General features: G+C 45.4%; 2 protein-coding genes across 4 annotated transcripts in view; one reads left to right on the top strand and one right to left on the bottom strand.

Annotated features, from left to right (window-relative positions):
- The first annotated feature begins 8,025 nt into the window (after positions 1–8,025).
- Positions 8,026–10,404, top strand: LOC119354430. 2 transcript variants are annotated; one of them, XR_005170916.1, is made up of 6 exons: positions 8,026–8,396; positions 8,498–8,564; positions 8,808–8,856; positions 9,201–9,245; positions 9,400–9,491; positions 10,030–10,404. XR_005170916.1 is itself a non-coding variant. In XM_037621156.1 (6 exons), exons 1-5 carry the CDS (start codon positions 8,163–8,165, stop codon positions 9,460–9,462), a joined length of 462 nt encoding a protein of 153 aa, XP_037477053.1. In that variant the 5' UTR covers positions 8,026–8,162; the 3' UTR covers positions 9,463–9,491; positions 10,030–10,404. The 2 variants fall into 2 exon arrangements, 1 of the variants encoding a protein (XP_037477053.1); XM_037621156.1 differs by having other exon boundaries at positions 9,396–9,491.
- A 1,136-nt stretch (positions 10,405–11,540) lies between these two features.
- The window catches only part of LOC119354429 (FT-interacting protein 3-like), a 6,332-nt gene continuing 2,606 nt past the window's right edge, over positions 11,541–15,266 (bottom strand). For both annotated transcript variants that reach the window (XM_037621155.1, XM_037621154.1), the window contains exon 2: positions 11,541–14,903. In XM_037621155.1, coding sequence (XP_037477052.1) covers positions 11,806–14,877 — 3,072 coding nt within the window. In that variant the 5' untranslated portion in view covers positions 14,878–14,903 and the 3' untranslated portion in view covers positions 11,541–11,805. The remainder of the gene's footprint in view (positions 14,904–15,266) is intronic.

Below are 15,266 nucleotides of genomic sequence, written 5' to 3'. Positions count from 1 at the left end.
AGCTTGTGATGGGCTAAGTTGGGACACCCCTGCAGGGATTTGAACTTTCGAAAGCCGTGCCCGCGGTTATGAGCAGATGGGAATTTGTTAATGTCCGGTTATAGAAAACCTGAAGTTGACCTTAATTAAAATGCACCAACCGCGTGTGTTACCGTGATGGTCTCTTCTCGGCGGGGTCCGGGAAGCGAACACGGTGTTGGAGTTATGCTTGACGTAGGTTGTTCTAGGATCACTTCTTGATCATAGTTTCTCGACCGTGCTTTGCCTTCTCTTCTCGCTCTCATTTGCGTATGTTAGCCACCATATATGCTAGTCGCTTGCTGCAGCTCCACCTCATACCTTTTACCTTACCCATAAGCTTAAATAGTCTTGATCGCGAGGGTGTGAGATTGCTGAGTCCCCGTGGCTCACAAATACTTTCAAAACCAGTTTGCAGGTGCTGATGTTACCAAGCAGGTGACGCAACCAAGCTCAAGGAGGAGCTCGATGAAGATCTTGTCCTTTCTGTTGTTCCGTTCTAGTTGATCAGTAGTGGAGCCCAGTTGGGGTCGATCGGGGACCTTGTCGCATTTGGGGTTCTTATTTTATTTTGGTTCCGTAGTCGGACGTTGATTGTATTTGGTTGAGGTAATGCTTTATTCATGTAATTGTGTGAAGTGGCGATTGTAAGCCAACTATGTATCTCTCTCCCTTATGTATTACATGGGTTGTGTGAAGATTACCTCACTTGCGGCATTGCTTTCAATGCGGTTATGCCTCTACGTCGTGCTTCGACACGTAGGAGATATAGCCGCATCGAGGGTGTTACAGTTGTGATCCTTCTTGTTAGTATAGACATCCAAGTCATCTTCACTCTCTTCTGGGGCATTGATCAACTTAGCCCATTCTGCAACTGTGCACTGGTATCTAGTGCCTTCAGACATCCAGACTATCTTGCCATCTGGGTAGAAATGAGTTGTGGAGTAGAACTGCATGATAAGCTCATCATTCCACTTTGTGAGCTTCTGAGCCACAAACTCATCAACTCCACAAGCCTTGAAACTGTCATATACTCCTGGATAATGTTCTTCATTCTCCTTGATATACTCCCAGTTGACCCATCTCATGTCACATACTATTGGTTTCTTGTCAAGCAACACTGTCTCATAAAAATCCTGTTGTTCTTTGGTATGGAACCTGTAGTCCACAGCAGTTCTCCTTCTGGTGGCATATGGATCTGACTCTCTCCATATCCTCAATCCCGAGTCCTTCCTGATCTTCATGTTTTCTGCTCTAGGATGAGCATCATTATGATCTGGAATTTTTGGCTTTAGCTTCCTCAAAACATATGTCTCATCATCTACTTCTTCAGCAACAGTTTCAGGCACTGGGCCTTGTTTTTCTCAACAGCTGGAATGTTCCTGGTACTCCTCTTTGGTGCAGTTTTGGGTTTTGGAGCAGCTGGCTTGGAAGTTCCTTTGGGCTTAGATGAAGAAGCCCCTGATCTTATGGCATCTCCCATAAGCTTATGTGCCTTAGGTGCTGCTGCAGCATCCTCTTCCTCTTCCTCTTCTTCGGAGTCTTTCATGATTGAAGATCTTCCAAGCACTCTGGCAGTGGTCTTTTTGACCCTTTCCCTCCTTTTCTTTTCTGCCACAACCTGCTCTTTGGATGTAGATCCCAAAGTCTCTTGAGTGGATGCTCTGGCCTTAGACATTGGAGCTCTCTTGACAGGAACCTTTTGCTTCATTCCTAGCTTGGTGGCGAAGCTGTGCCATATTTCTTCTTCAGGACTTTCCTCTTTGAGGTGGTTTCTTCTTCCTCAGCCACATAGTCCTCATCCTCTGACTCTGAGGTTCTTTTCTTGCTGGCCCTGGTGGCAGCCTTTGGCAGATTGCTTGGTGTGCTCCTGTTGCCATCATCTAAGCTGCTAGAGGGACTAGTGCCCTCACTCAAGTGAACCTGCTCCTCTGACTTGTTCTGACTGTCACTCTGATTTGACATGATGCAAACACTGACAGCAGACCCTGTGAATAGATTATAGATGAGGTAGAGTGGATGAGCATCACAAAATACAGAGGTTTCTGCAAAAGAATGAATTAAAAACTTAGTTTTAGTTTTCCACAGAAAGCATTTCGGATCTACCGATTTGCAAACTCGGTGATACCGAAGCAGCTTTTGGAACCTAAACTAGTGAACTCGGTCAGACCGAGTCATAGTTCGGTGGCACCGAGACTGCTAGGGTTTCACAAAGTGCTGAACTCGGTCACACCGATTTGCAATTCTCGGTCAGACCGAGAATCACATGTGCAATGGCCTGAGCCAAATCGGTGGAACCGATTTCATCAACTCGGTCAGTCCGAGATGGTTTCGGCGGAAACCTAACCCTAAATTTTCAATTCACGACTAAACTACGGAGTGTTTTCGATGGATAGAATGATCTCAATCGTGGCAAGATACATGGCAAAGCAATGTGCCGGGGAATCGGTGTTAGAACAGCACAAAGTTCAAGTCCATACCCTAGTTCGGCGATTGACTTGCTACGGCGGCAAAGGCGGAGATGATCCCCGTTGACAGCGGCGGAGACCAACGCCAGGAGGCAACTGCTGACGAGGAGGACGATCCGGAGACCCTGGAGGCAGAGTGGGCTAAGCGCGGGCGAAAGAGTTCGGAGAAAATTTCAAAAAAATTGCCCATGGGTATATATAGCCCGACCCTGTCGGTGTGACCGAGTGGAACAACTCGGTGGCACCAAGATTCATAACTGCAAGCAGTTACTGAAACTCGGTGTGACCGAAAAGTTCAAATCGGTTGCATCGAGATTGAAAACCTAGATCGACTTAGTGATCTCGGTATGACCGAAATGGGTGAATCGGTCATACCAAAACGCACAAAGAAGTTTTGGAAGTTTAAGTCTATGACGAATCGGGGACCCCGAGTGCTCCTCACACAGAGTGGTTCGAATCTGACTTGATCAAATTTTGTGATGCAGCATGAATAGAGTATGAGACGAGAAAAGCATAGATAGCTAGAGAAGGTTCTTAGTCATTCTTGTCCATCCACTTGGCCAAAAGAAAAGGAAACCAATCAATCAAAACAACAAGTGGATGTCCTCAAATGAGTAAATTATGCAACCAACATGCTCACACAATAAAAAGACAAATGAAATATGTGGCAAAGCATGCACAAACAATTCTAGCATCTATCAAGCAATTGGCGATGACTAGGTCATCTATATATGAGTATATTGACTTAGGAGTCAAATGAGAACATTTGATCATAGGTCATACTCATCGTTTAAGCACAAGTGGGGTTACCACTTTTACATAAAGCGTTGTTGTTTTCACACCATTAGAGTTGATTTAACTCAATTGTTAGAGTAAAGCTCCCCCTAGATGTGAGATCCCCCCTAAGAGGGATGAACTAACCTTGGATTTTGTCGATGATGACTTCATGTAGGTGTTGAAGATGTGGATGCTCTAAGTTGATGTAGATCATTCGGGGCTATCCTTTGGAGTGAGTTGCATGATTTGAATGGAACTAACCCGGACTGACGTTGTTTTCAGCAGAATTACCATCGTGTTATTTATGTGCAGGAGCAAACGTTCTGGGAATGACCTGAAACTTCACGGAGCCACTTTTCAGAAAATAAGAAAAATACCTGCAAAAGATGAAGGCCAGGGGGCCCACCACCTTGCCACGAGGGTGGGGGCGCGCCTGCCCCCCTAGAGCGCGCCCCCTACCTCGTGGGCCCCATGTTGCCTCTCCGACTCCAACTTCACCTCCATATATTGAGTTTCGGGGAGAAAAAAATCAAGGAGAAGAAATCATCGCGTTTTACGATACGGAGCCGCCGCCAAGCCCTAAAACCTCTCGGGAGGGCTGATCTGGAGTCCGTTCGGGGCTCCGGAGAGGGGAATCCGTCGCCATCGTCATTATCAACCATCCTCCATCACCAATTTCATGATGCTCACCGCCGTGCGTGAATAATTCCATCGTAGGCTTGCTGGACGGTGATGGGTTGGATGGGATCTATCATGTAATCGAGTTAGTTTTGTTAGGGTTTGATCCCTAGTATCGACTATGTTCTGAGATTGATGTTGCTATGACTTTGCTATGCTTAACGCTTGTCACTATGCCCCGAGTGCCATGATTTCAGATCTGAACCTATTATGTTTTCATCAATATATGAGTGTTCTTGATCCTATCTTGCAAGTCTATAGTCACCTATTATGTGTTATGATCCGTTAATCTCAAAGTGACAATAATCGGGATACTTACCGGTGATGACCGTAGTTTGAGGAGTTCATGTATTCACTATGTGCCTTCGTTGCCTCTAATTTGGCTACCATGACTACCAACTTGCCGAGCATCACCACTAAGTTGCCTACCAGTTATCCTAACATTATCCTATATTGCCTACAACACTTCCTCGACAACTTATCTTCGGGGATGGGCAACTTAGAAACAACAATGATCAACTTTGGTACTACGAGGTGGCAACTTAATGCTACAGGAATCAATTTCTCGACCACACTTTCTCGACAACTTAGCTTCAGGGTTGGGAAACTTAGAAACAACGATGAGCAACTTTGGTACTACGGGGCGGCAACTTAATGCTACAGGAATCAATTTCTCGACAACACTTTCTCAACAACTTAGCTTCGAGGATGGGCAACTTTAGAAACAACAATGAGCAACTTTTTGAAAGGTCATAAACTAAAGATACGAGTGTTGGGTGCATCGTGAAAAACAAAACCGCAACGATGGACCAAACCCACACATGAACACAAGAGAAGTACTATTCTTTTATATTGCTAGTTGTAATAGTAGTGAGAAAAAGCAAAATAAGAGGCCATGCCGCCCTGACTGTACATAGTACATTGGGGGCAAAATTGTCTGATATTAGGCAAGATACATAGTAGATTGAGGCAAAAACTGTGTGATCGTAGGCAATAGTGTGTTTGATTGCAGGCAAAAACTTGTGCTGTGGTAGGACTTGAGGCAATGGAAAAACTATTTCCTAATGGGTGAGAAAATCAGGCAACTATGTCTATAGCTTTTAGGCAACTCTGGTTTTGGTCTCAGGCAAGTTTTGGATGTACTGGAACTCATGGGATTGCGCATATTCTCTTGTGGGAGAAAGCAGGGAACTACTCCCCCCGTCCCATAATATAAGAGCATTTTTGGTACTACACGAGTGTCAAAAACGCTCTTATATTATGGGATGGAGGGAGTATCTTTTTACTTGTGGACATGAATGTGTATGTGTGTGTGTGGTTGCAAAGCAACTATTTTGGGGATCTGGTGGGACAGTTTGTGGGCTGCGAAAAAATCAACCCAAAGACCCATTTAGGGGGAGCTAGCAATGTCAAAACAGTTTGACTTGCATTCTAGTCTTTGACGGGGAAAAAGCAGGCACCTCCCTAGTTGTTGTAGGCAACTCTGATATTGATTGTAAGCAAAGCATACACTCAAAATGCTGTAAATTTGATCTATTAGTTTTTTTGGATTAAAAAATATAGACTTGATCTATTAGTTAATTTGATTGTAGACACCATAGTTAGTAGTAGTATCAATTTATAATTCATTGATCTCGGCATTGACGAGTTTAAAGAGTACACAACTATTAAAGCAAAAAATTGAACCATGTCAGGCGACTAATTAACAGAAACATTAGACAAAACTTTAGGATTGTTCGCTATCAAAGTTATATGGGGCAACTACCTACAATATGTTGGGCAAATTTTGGCAAAAACTCAAACAACCTAAGTAACAACCATTAACCAAAAGCTGAACCATGTCAGGCACTTAAGTAAACAAGAAAACATTATGCAAAAGTTTAGGATTGTGCCTATTTAGGCAAATTCTAAACCATATTAGGCAACTAAGTAACAACCGATAAGCAAGTTTTGTTACTTAGAATCAACATCTGCTCAAAAAAACCACAAACCCTCCACTCGGGAATCAACAACTAAGCAACATTCGGGCTGATAGAAATATCCCCAATGGTAAGTTCAAAATCTCCATGAACGCATTGTGTGTGCGAGTTTTTTGTACTCTAAAGTAAGCAATGATTGAAAGCGTTGGCTAGTAGCAGAACTCCACAGACTAGCAGAAGGATCCGGTAAGATCTCATAGCAAGACTCTGGCAACTCGCTCCACAAATCCGAGCCAAATAGTGCTAACACGCCTGCAACTCCACCACGCCCCCTCTTAAAAAGCCCTACAACTCTGTCGTAATGGGGATCTGGCAAACTCATACCACAATTCCGGCAACTCGCGACACAAATCCAGCCAACTCATACTCGCGTCTCAGACAAAAATCCATCATGCCCCCTAGTCGAGACCCAAATTTGATATTAGAGGTTGAGAGGATTTACCAACACACACACACCACGCCATAAATCAATGAACACACGTCATAAGGAGATAACACATTACAAATCTTGCATCGATCAAAAAACATGCACACATGGATCAACACACACACGCGAATCTACCAACACACGAACGCATCCATTAGGCAGGATCAACACGGCTGCTCATGTTCGTCTTCCTCTTCATCAATTTCAGCACTAACTCCATAAACTAGCCCTACCTAGCGGCTACCATAGTACAAATCACAGATCAACTAAGGGCGTGTTCGGAGTCTCCCTAGCTTCTCAAAACTCTATAAAACCAGCTTCTCATCGTGGCTTCTTGCTCCGTCCAGCGATTCAGATTCTGTTCGGCTCTGACTCCAGCTTCTTTCCTGCGCTGCAGCCCAACTAGAAGGGATGTGGCCTGTTCGTGCATGTTGGGCCGGCGAAGGCTGCCCATTTTTGGGTGAGCACGTGAGATGAGGTGGACTCATGTGAGATGAGCAGTGCGTCAATGGCGTTGGTGCTTAGGTCCTGATCTTGGGGTTGCTTCCTTCGGGCTGTGTCGATGGGAACCGGGCGGGACTGGCCTGGAACGCCTTGATCTGTCGCCGGGAAGGAGCGCTGTGGCGGAGCATGCGACGGCGGATAGGGGTAGCTGCTTGAGGGGAACGAGCGGGGGAGATAGTGTTCGATACATTTTCTTTTGTGTGCGGGCAGGAGAACGAAAAGGTAAGTTTGGCGGTGGCATGCCGGCTGTAATTTGGGCAAACTCCAGCTTTCAGTTTCGGTGGAGCTGGGCCGATGCTCCTCCACGTTTTTGCACTATCATCGGGTATAGCTTCATGAATTCAACTTCTCGGAGCCCAAATGTTCGGGACAATTTCATTCGTGGAGTTTGTGAAGCCCGGAGCTGGAGGACTTCAGGCCCTAAGTATGCAGCAGAAAATTGCAAATTGCATTCAACCAAATGAAAATGGTGATGAGTGGAGAGAATAGGTCACATACCTGCTGGATGGTGAGAGAAGGTTGGGCGCTGCCGCGGTTGTGCCTGTTAGATCAGGTAGGGGAGGGACCATGGGCGTCCGCTAGGCTGGTGTGGGGAGAGAGAGCAGTGTGCCACCGCGTCCCTCTGCTGGGGGTGGGGACGGAGCACTGCGCCTCCGCGCCCTACACTACCGGTCGAAGAGAGGGCGTCGGGTCGACGGCGCACCACCACTTTCTTTCGCTCGGGTGGCGCAGGGAGGGACCGATGGGAGCGACCACTTGTCAGCTAGGGGTGGTGAGGGAGCGTGGCGCCGCCATAGCTTCGCCTCAGCGCGAGTAGGATCTCAGCCACTGCCGTTGCGTGACACTGAATTAGAGTACGTGGATGTAAGCCGCAACGACGAGCCCGGGGTGGTGCCTCATGGATCTTGTAGCGCCGCCGCATCGCCTGCTTGATCTGAAAGCCCACAGGCTAGGGAGGAGAGGAGGGAGATGGTGGGCGGTAGGCGGTAGCTGGGAGGGGGAGACGGGGACGGTTGCGGTGCATTGGAGATGGGAACCTCGGAGATGGGGCCTGGCGGCGCATCGGGGAAAGAAGAGCTAGAGGAAGACTGCCGCATCGGGAGGGTGACAGATAAGAGGTGACCAGTTGGGTGGGGTTTCCGACCGTACGACACCTGACACCCCCGATCTGGATCCGACGGCTCCCGCGGGTGTGCGCTCGGGAAAACACGCCCGCCCTCACCGTCTGCATTCCTGCTGCCGTCTTACCTTCTCGTCCCTGTTACGTCGTTCCTGTTCCACTCCACCGAAAATTCCCGATCGGGCAACCAGATGGAAGCCGACGCCGCCTCCTCGCTCAACCCCCGGGCGCCAGAGGAAGCCTCACAAGAGGATCCCTCGCCAGCGCGCTTCTCCTCCACCGGCGCGGCTGCCCCCTCGACCACGGTGACGTCTCCCGGGGCAAGGGAGGTGGCGGCGGCGATGGAGGCAGTGGAGCGAGACGCCGCCGCCATCGCCGAGAGCTACGCCTCCCTATTCGCCTCCCTCCGCATCACACTGTCCAACGTACTCGTACTAACCACAGCCGCGAAATTTCCAAGCTCCCTTCTTCTATTACAGTAATTATTACAGTTGCGCCTAATTCGGCTGCTTTGACACACGACAAGGTTACCTCGACGTCAGCCGATAACATGGAGTGCTTGGGCGAAGTTGTAGGCCGCCTCCAGGAGTCAGGTGAGGATGTTTCCACATCTACTAAGCTCCTGGAGTATGTGTCCTCCTCTGCATCTGAATATCTGAAATTGTGCGTTCAAGGGTCGCACCCTTTTTGTATACTTATGTAACTGGGACTATAGCATTTGCATTTTTTTTTTGTTAATTGACAATTGTTAGTCTGTTGTAATAGTAGAGCACAAACACCACACACAGATTAGTCAACCATATTGCGAGTTTTATATTATTACTGTGTTCTTGCAGCACTTGAAGCGTCTTCCAGAGGCAATAAGTACATCCATTCATGCCTGAGGTGATTACTTTGAACTAGTTTCTTTGTCTTCCGCTCCACCGTGCTACTGCTAGCTATGTGTTTCATAACTAAATTTGAGAGAGATATTTCCCCCCTGAATTACAAATTCGGGATAAATCATGTACTTATACTACTGATATTGGCTCAAAATCAAGTTTGCTTTCAGGAATTCCTTTCATCACATCAAAATGTTGCAGTTCCGTAGAGCAGTAAAAGCTTCTTAAACAACGGATGTATTTTGTTCTTTCCAAAATCGTGTGCTGTTTCTATGCATTTGTATTGTTTCAGTTCATTTTGTGTCTCTTGCAACTGCTTTCTGGAACATAATATGATGTATGTTGCAGGTTAAATGAGGAAATGCGAGGCTTGGAAAGCCTAAGTATGCAGCTGTATCCTTTTGTTAGTTGCTGATAATATATAGTTCTGCCTCCGTGTTGTACAACTGGTGAAAGGTCATTTTAATATGATTAAATTATTTAGTTTCATAACATCTTTGCATTGCTCCTCTTGGAACTATGTTGTATCTTAATTCCTGGAAGAAAGATTATGCGGAAGATCGTTGATTCACTAGATTTGGCTGTTGATCGGCTGCTCCACCTCCCGTAGTTCATGCATCTATCAATAGTTTCTACAAGGTAACTACCACTTACATACGTTTTTGGCTCACTTGCTTTTAGTTTTTTGTCTAACATGTACATATATGCAAGACGAAGTGCTTCAGTGCATATTTCCAAAAAAGAAACAACAATATTTTTGAGCAAAATGATAACTTCTCATTATTCTATTACGGATTATTATTTTTCCAAGATATTGTGTGATTTAGTATCTAGAACGCATGGAGTCACTGCACATATGCATGATGATACCTTCTTGCCACCATTAACTTATTTGGAAAATACTGAACGTTCTTAATACTCTAGAACGGCCTCCTTAGCAAATTATACTGCATATAAGAATTTTTTCGAAGTCATACTCTTATGAACTTTAACCAAGTTTATAGAAAATATATGAACATTTAATGTAGTTAACAGATGGTTCTTATATGACCTCATGAGCTTGACTTGGCATATGCCTAATGCCTTTATTTAGGATGCCTTGAATATTTACTTTTCACATCATTAAGAAACGTCTCTATGGCGTGCAGTACTTATGGTTGCAAATTAATTGCTGCAGGAACTTCTGATGAAATTTATATTCACCAAGTAGCTGTCACATTTGAAGAGGCAACCGACTACTGTAAATCTGAAGTGGCGTGTACAAGCAACGGAGAAGTTTTCCTCTTCCACGACATGACAAAATTCTCCCAACTCTTCGACTTTATTGTTCTTCGTTATGTGTATTTGGGATCAATGATATGTATTTCTTGAGAAATAACTATTTGCAACTCTTCCATCCTTTAGGGCATATTCAATAGATTGTATGTTAGTCTTGTTGGTAAAATGTCCATGTCATCAACCAACAAGCTATCATACAACTACTCCAATGGGTTGTATCTAAGGTATCCAATAGATGATGAGAAAATAAATGTGATTGCTCTCTATTTCATCTTGGAGCTTGTGCAAAGATTGTTGGTTATTCTACATACAACTTTGCTCTCTCTCCACATTTATTACATGCCACATCATCAATATGTCCTAGGTGGCAAATTTACCAACACCTATCTTACAGCTGTTGGAGATGCCCTTATCTGCTTGCATATCTGTGTCTCGGGTTGTGTTTGTAGAGTGGGTCATTCAACCTATGGACACAAATGTTGTTTTTCTCTGTAAGAGGAAGAAAGATCAATAAATATACTTTATTTTTATAACATTAGCTTATCTTACTTATGTTGCTTACTCTTGGATTTATTTCAGTGTGCTCACTTGTGATTGTATAAACTTATCTATGATAATCAGTTCTGAATGTTTATTTTTGCCAACAATTTTAACCATTCTCATATTTAAGTGAATGATATCAATAATTGAAGGTCTAGGTGTGTTATGAAGTGAAGCTGGAGATAGTTCATGACTTTTTTCACACCTGCACAGTGGATCTATGCAACTTGTGTTGAAGATAAACTTATTGTTTTCAGATGTTTCCATTACCTATGCCGCTTTATGCTTATCTTTGTACTGCTATGTTCAAAGTTTTAATGTCCTTACTTGAAAGGGTACGCTGGACGTACAATTGTCCTTTATGGTATAAGGGCATAGGGCCCCCATTGGTCCAGATGGTTGTTGATTTGCTGTTTGTTCCAAACTATTTTAAAGGATTGCCACTATTTTTAATCTGTCCTTGTTTTTCCACAGAATAAATCTTGAAGTGTTCACAAATGTTAATAATGAGAACGAGTTTCCATTTCTTCACAATTGATGGTTGATGTCAGTGTCCGCTGTGTTGTTCAGATCCCAGGAGAGTGAAGCTGCTTATCCAAAATGAGCGCAAAGAATTAATTATCAGTTAACTGCCTCTAGTTGTGCTGCAACATGCAAGACGAGTTACATTTTTCAGACACGGTAAAGTTCTGATGCTCATGTTCACAATAAAACATTGTATGTGAGCAGATGTGGTAAATTCATTTAACTTTCTTTTCTGGAGGGAAAATTAATTGAACTTAACATAGAAGAATGTTCCCATGCAGAGAATCTCAAAAGCTTCAGTTTCATGATTGCAGTGTAATGCTCTTAGAACTATCACGGTGGAACTGGCTTGAGGGCAACAAGCTTGACTTGGTTGTACAAACTCTTATGGATCCAAAGTTACAAACATATTATAAACAATTTGTACGGTATACCTTTAAAGTCTTAATCTCCTAACTTTTAACCACAAAATTATCAACTCGACTTATTTTGCTCTCTCACATGGTACAACAATAGATATTATTACCCAATGCTATTGTACAACAGTATTACATAGTAAATAGATACAAAGAACTGTGACATAACATTGGTAGCTCATGTCCAAGGACCTTTACAGCAATGAGTCTGTCTTTGCAGGTAGCCTCCTGAAGAAGTTCACTGGCGCTGCGGGCACCTTGTGGCGAAACCGTGGGTGCCTCATCCAGAAGAACCCAAGGCAGAGCGCAATCACTTGAAATGGTGTAATATACAGTATAATAGCAGTGAACAGGCAAAATAATAAGAACATAGCTGTTGCTCTTGGGTCCCTCCAGCTCAGCAGTGACTGCAATCTCTCACCCTGAGTTGCGATGTCGCCAACAACTGTCTGTATCCTGCCTGCAACGTGTCGTAGCCTGTCATACCTCATCCTAATCAGGTCAGCGCTCTTCGAGGTTGGGAACGTGTCAAATTCCTCATCAAGCTCGTCTGGATGAGCAACATCCGCATAAGATATCCTTGTGTTCATATGTGGTGGGACACGTGGCCGGAACCGATAATTCCACAACCCAATTAAGAACATGTAGAGGAAGATCGTCGGAAGGATAAGGTCTGGATAGAAGACGAGCATGATGAAGAGTACATGGACCAAGACTGTGGTGACTGGGTTTTTCCACTGGCAAACGTCACCAAACCACTTCCCTGCAGCAATGAATCCAGAGAAGACTTGCATCAGACGGAAGAAGTTTGCTTTGCTTCGTCGCATACTCCACAGGTGAGAGCGTGCGTCTGACATGAACTCAACAACTTCCCTGCGAACTGGTGGTTCCATGCGCCCCAGGCGCTGTGCAACAAGCTGCACAGCCTGGTGGCGTAGCATTTCCTGCTGGACTATTGACAGTGGCTGGGCGTAGTGCATCTTGGGCAAGAGAGGACGTGAGTATGTAAGGAACACATTGAGCAGGGATGTGACTGAGAACCTGATAGCAAGGTGGATTTCACCCATCTTTTTAACACCTGATGGGTGGAGGACAAGCAGCGGATATGTGTGCGTGTACACCCGCCTAGTCTCAAGGGTTGAGATCCTGATTCGGACTTTCCCAATGGGTTTATCCATATGACTGGGGGAACTGCTGCTGTGGCTATGACTCTGGTTGTGGCTGTGGCTGTGATTGTTGTTGTTGTCTCCCCCTATGTGGCAGTTGTCAAACAGACCAATGGTGAGTACTGTTCCATGGTCAAAGACATCCCATGTATACTGCTCATTGAACCGAGGGTTCAAGTTGTCAACAATTGTGCGTGTCCGCACCCATTTATGACCATACTTGGCAACACAATATGGATCACATGACCCCCTTTCTTGCCTGGTCTTTGTTGGGTTGAGGCCATTTGCACTTAGAATCCCAACTTCAAGCAACCCAATTGGTGGCTTCCACAACTGCTTCATTGTTGGCCGGAGATCGCTACAATACTGTGTTGACTCATCAAGCACATGATAACCACCTTCAAGGCAAATACGAAGGTTCACCTTTGCGTAGAATTTGTCTTCCTTTAGCTGGTTCACATCAATCAGTCCTGGCCTTCTGAGATCGAACCACAGTGGACGTACTACTGCCTTGTGGTCAGCCCTCTTTTGAATCCTTGCGAGAGGTATCATAGTTTCACCAATCACCTCATCTTTGTTCTGTGCAACACGATTTTCTATTTGTATGATCAAGTCATCCTCAAAAGGCTCTGCTGCGACAAACATCATTTCTTCATTCCACATGAAGTTCTTGGTTGGTGAGCGAACTTGCCTTGTCTTCAGCAGTTGGTGACCCAGCCTCACCTTTACAAACACATCAGGTATGTGGTGGTGTTCCATTGTGAATATATCCTGTGCCTCAATTACATTGACCCTGACGTACCACATTCTCGGTGTAGGGTAGACCTTTCCACGGATATAGTTGTGAAGATGGGAATCTATTGGTGTTGTTCCTGCATGAATGGCACTTGGGAAGCATTCATCTGCTTGGGTTCCGTACCAGACTGCAAGCATCAACTCCCCTCTGTCCCTCATCCCATCCTTGCCCATAAGGCGATACCACTCTGGCGCCAAGGGGCTGTCAGGAGGGACCCTTACAGGTACCTCATTCAGGTCAAGCATCACCCGACCGACATAGTCATCCCGAAGGATGTCCTTGTCCTTGACAACAACTTCAAGTGTCGATGACTGCACTACTTCTTTAGGGAAGGCAAACACCTCATCCCACTCAGGCCTCTGGTTCTTCTCAAAGAACTTTGTTTTCATTTTGTAGTTGCCAAGGTGCACCTCAACATAAGGGTCAAGACTCCCAGTGAGGTCCATGTGGGGCAGTTCACGGGCCTTGACGACACGCACAAAGAGGATTTGCATCTTCTCGACAAGGTCATATGCCCCAGCCTTCTCACCAGGCATCACCCGGCCGTGAATAATACGCCCACCACCAAGTGTTGGGCTTGTCTCCTTGAGCTGAAAGTCTACGGGCTGCTGTGGACCTGCGGAATACATCCTTGCTACCTGAGGGGCTTCAGTTTTCATCCCTGCAGCAGAGTAGCTTCTCTGTTGCTGCTCTCCATATGAACCCTGACCTTGTGCGTAGTATTGCTGTCCGGCCAGGGGTGGTGGACGCTGCTGCTGTTCCCGTGGCAAGTGTTGGAATTGTCTGACTTGATTTATCCTGGTGTCTTGGAAAGGATTTGGGATAGCATTGGCGACAGCCTGCTCTTGGGCAGTGGTGGGCGTGCTTGCGAAATCAAAATCCTGACCTGGAGCAGACACCCTCACAGACGGATCATCTGTAAGGAAAACTCTGAGGCCAAGCTCACCACGTGCACGTGATAAGATGGTGCGCTTCTCCAGGGGATAATGCAGGGGCGCAGCATCAGCTTGGCTGACAAAGGATGTGCCGGAGATGCGAACCTTGCCGAGGCAAGTCTTGTTGTTGCTGGCGCGATTTGCATGGTACACATACGCCTCGAGCTCTTTCTCTTGGAGGTGAGATGGATCTGATATGTTGAAGAAGAACTGCTCGTTCCAGACAGGGTTGATGTCGCTGTCTTTGATGGCCGTGCGGAACTTCTGGCCATCAAATTCAACCTCTACAAAGGCATTGGCTGTGCCCTGCTCCTTAGGGAGGAGGTCATGAGCACTGACAACCTCAACGCCAAGCTTTAGATTGTTCATCGTGATGGCGCGCCACCACTGATATTCTGAAACAAGAAGCAGCATATGTATTTAGAAATATGTCAGTGCAAAACTTGAGCAGATTGTAACTGCCAGTTGGACCACTGTTGTAGGTTGCAGCAAGGGAGAAAATGCACATGGCATTAAGGAAGAAAGTTGTGCAAGCTGGAAGTAGTTAGTTGGCAATTTTGGAGAATTTCACAGTTTCAACTTTCTTTTGCTTCGACTGGCCATTTTGCTTGCTGTGGGGGAGCGTCGGTTGGCAGTGGCGGAGCCAGGAATTAAGAATTAGGGGGGCCAAATGACTCAAACTTTGGATAACAGGGGCCAAACAATACAAATACATGTATTTTTATCTAAATAATACACTGCTTATGTACTAACTAGCT

Source organism: Triticum dicoccoides, chromosome 2A (genome assembly GCF_002162155.2).
Source record: "Triticum dicoccoides isolate Atlit2015 ecotype Zavitan chromosome 2A, WEW_v2.0, whole genome shotgun sequence".
Taxonomy (NCBI): Eukaryota; Viridiplantae; Streptophyta; class Magnoliopsida; order Poales; family Poaceae; genus Triticum; species Triticum dicoccoides.
This window is presented reverse-complemented; position numbering and strand designations above follow the sequence as displayed.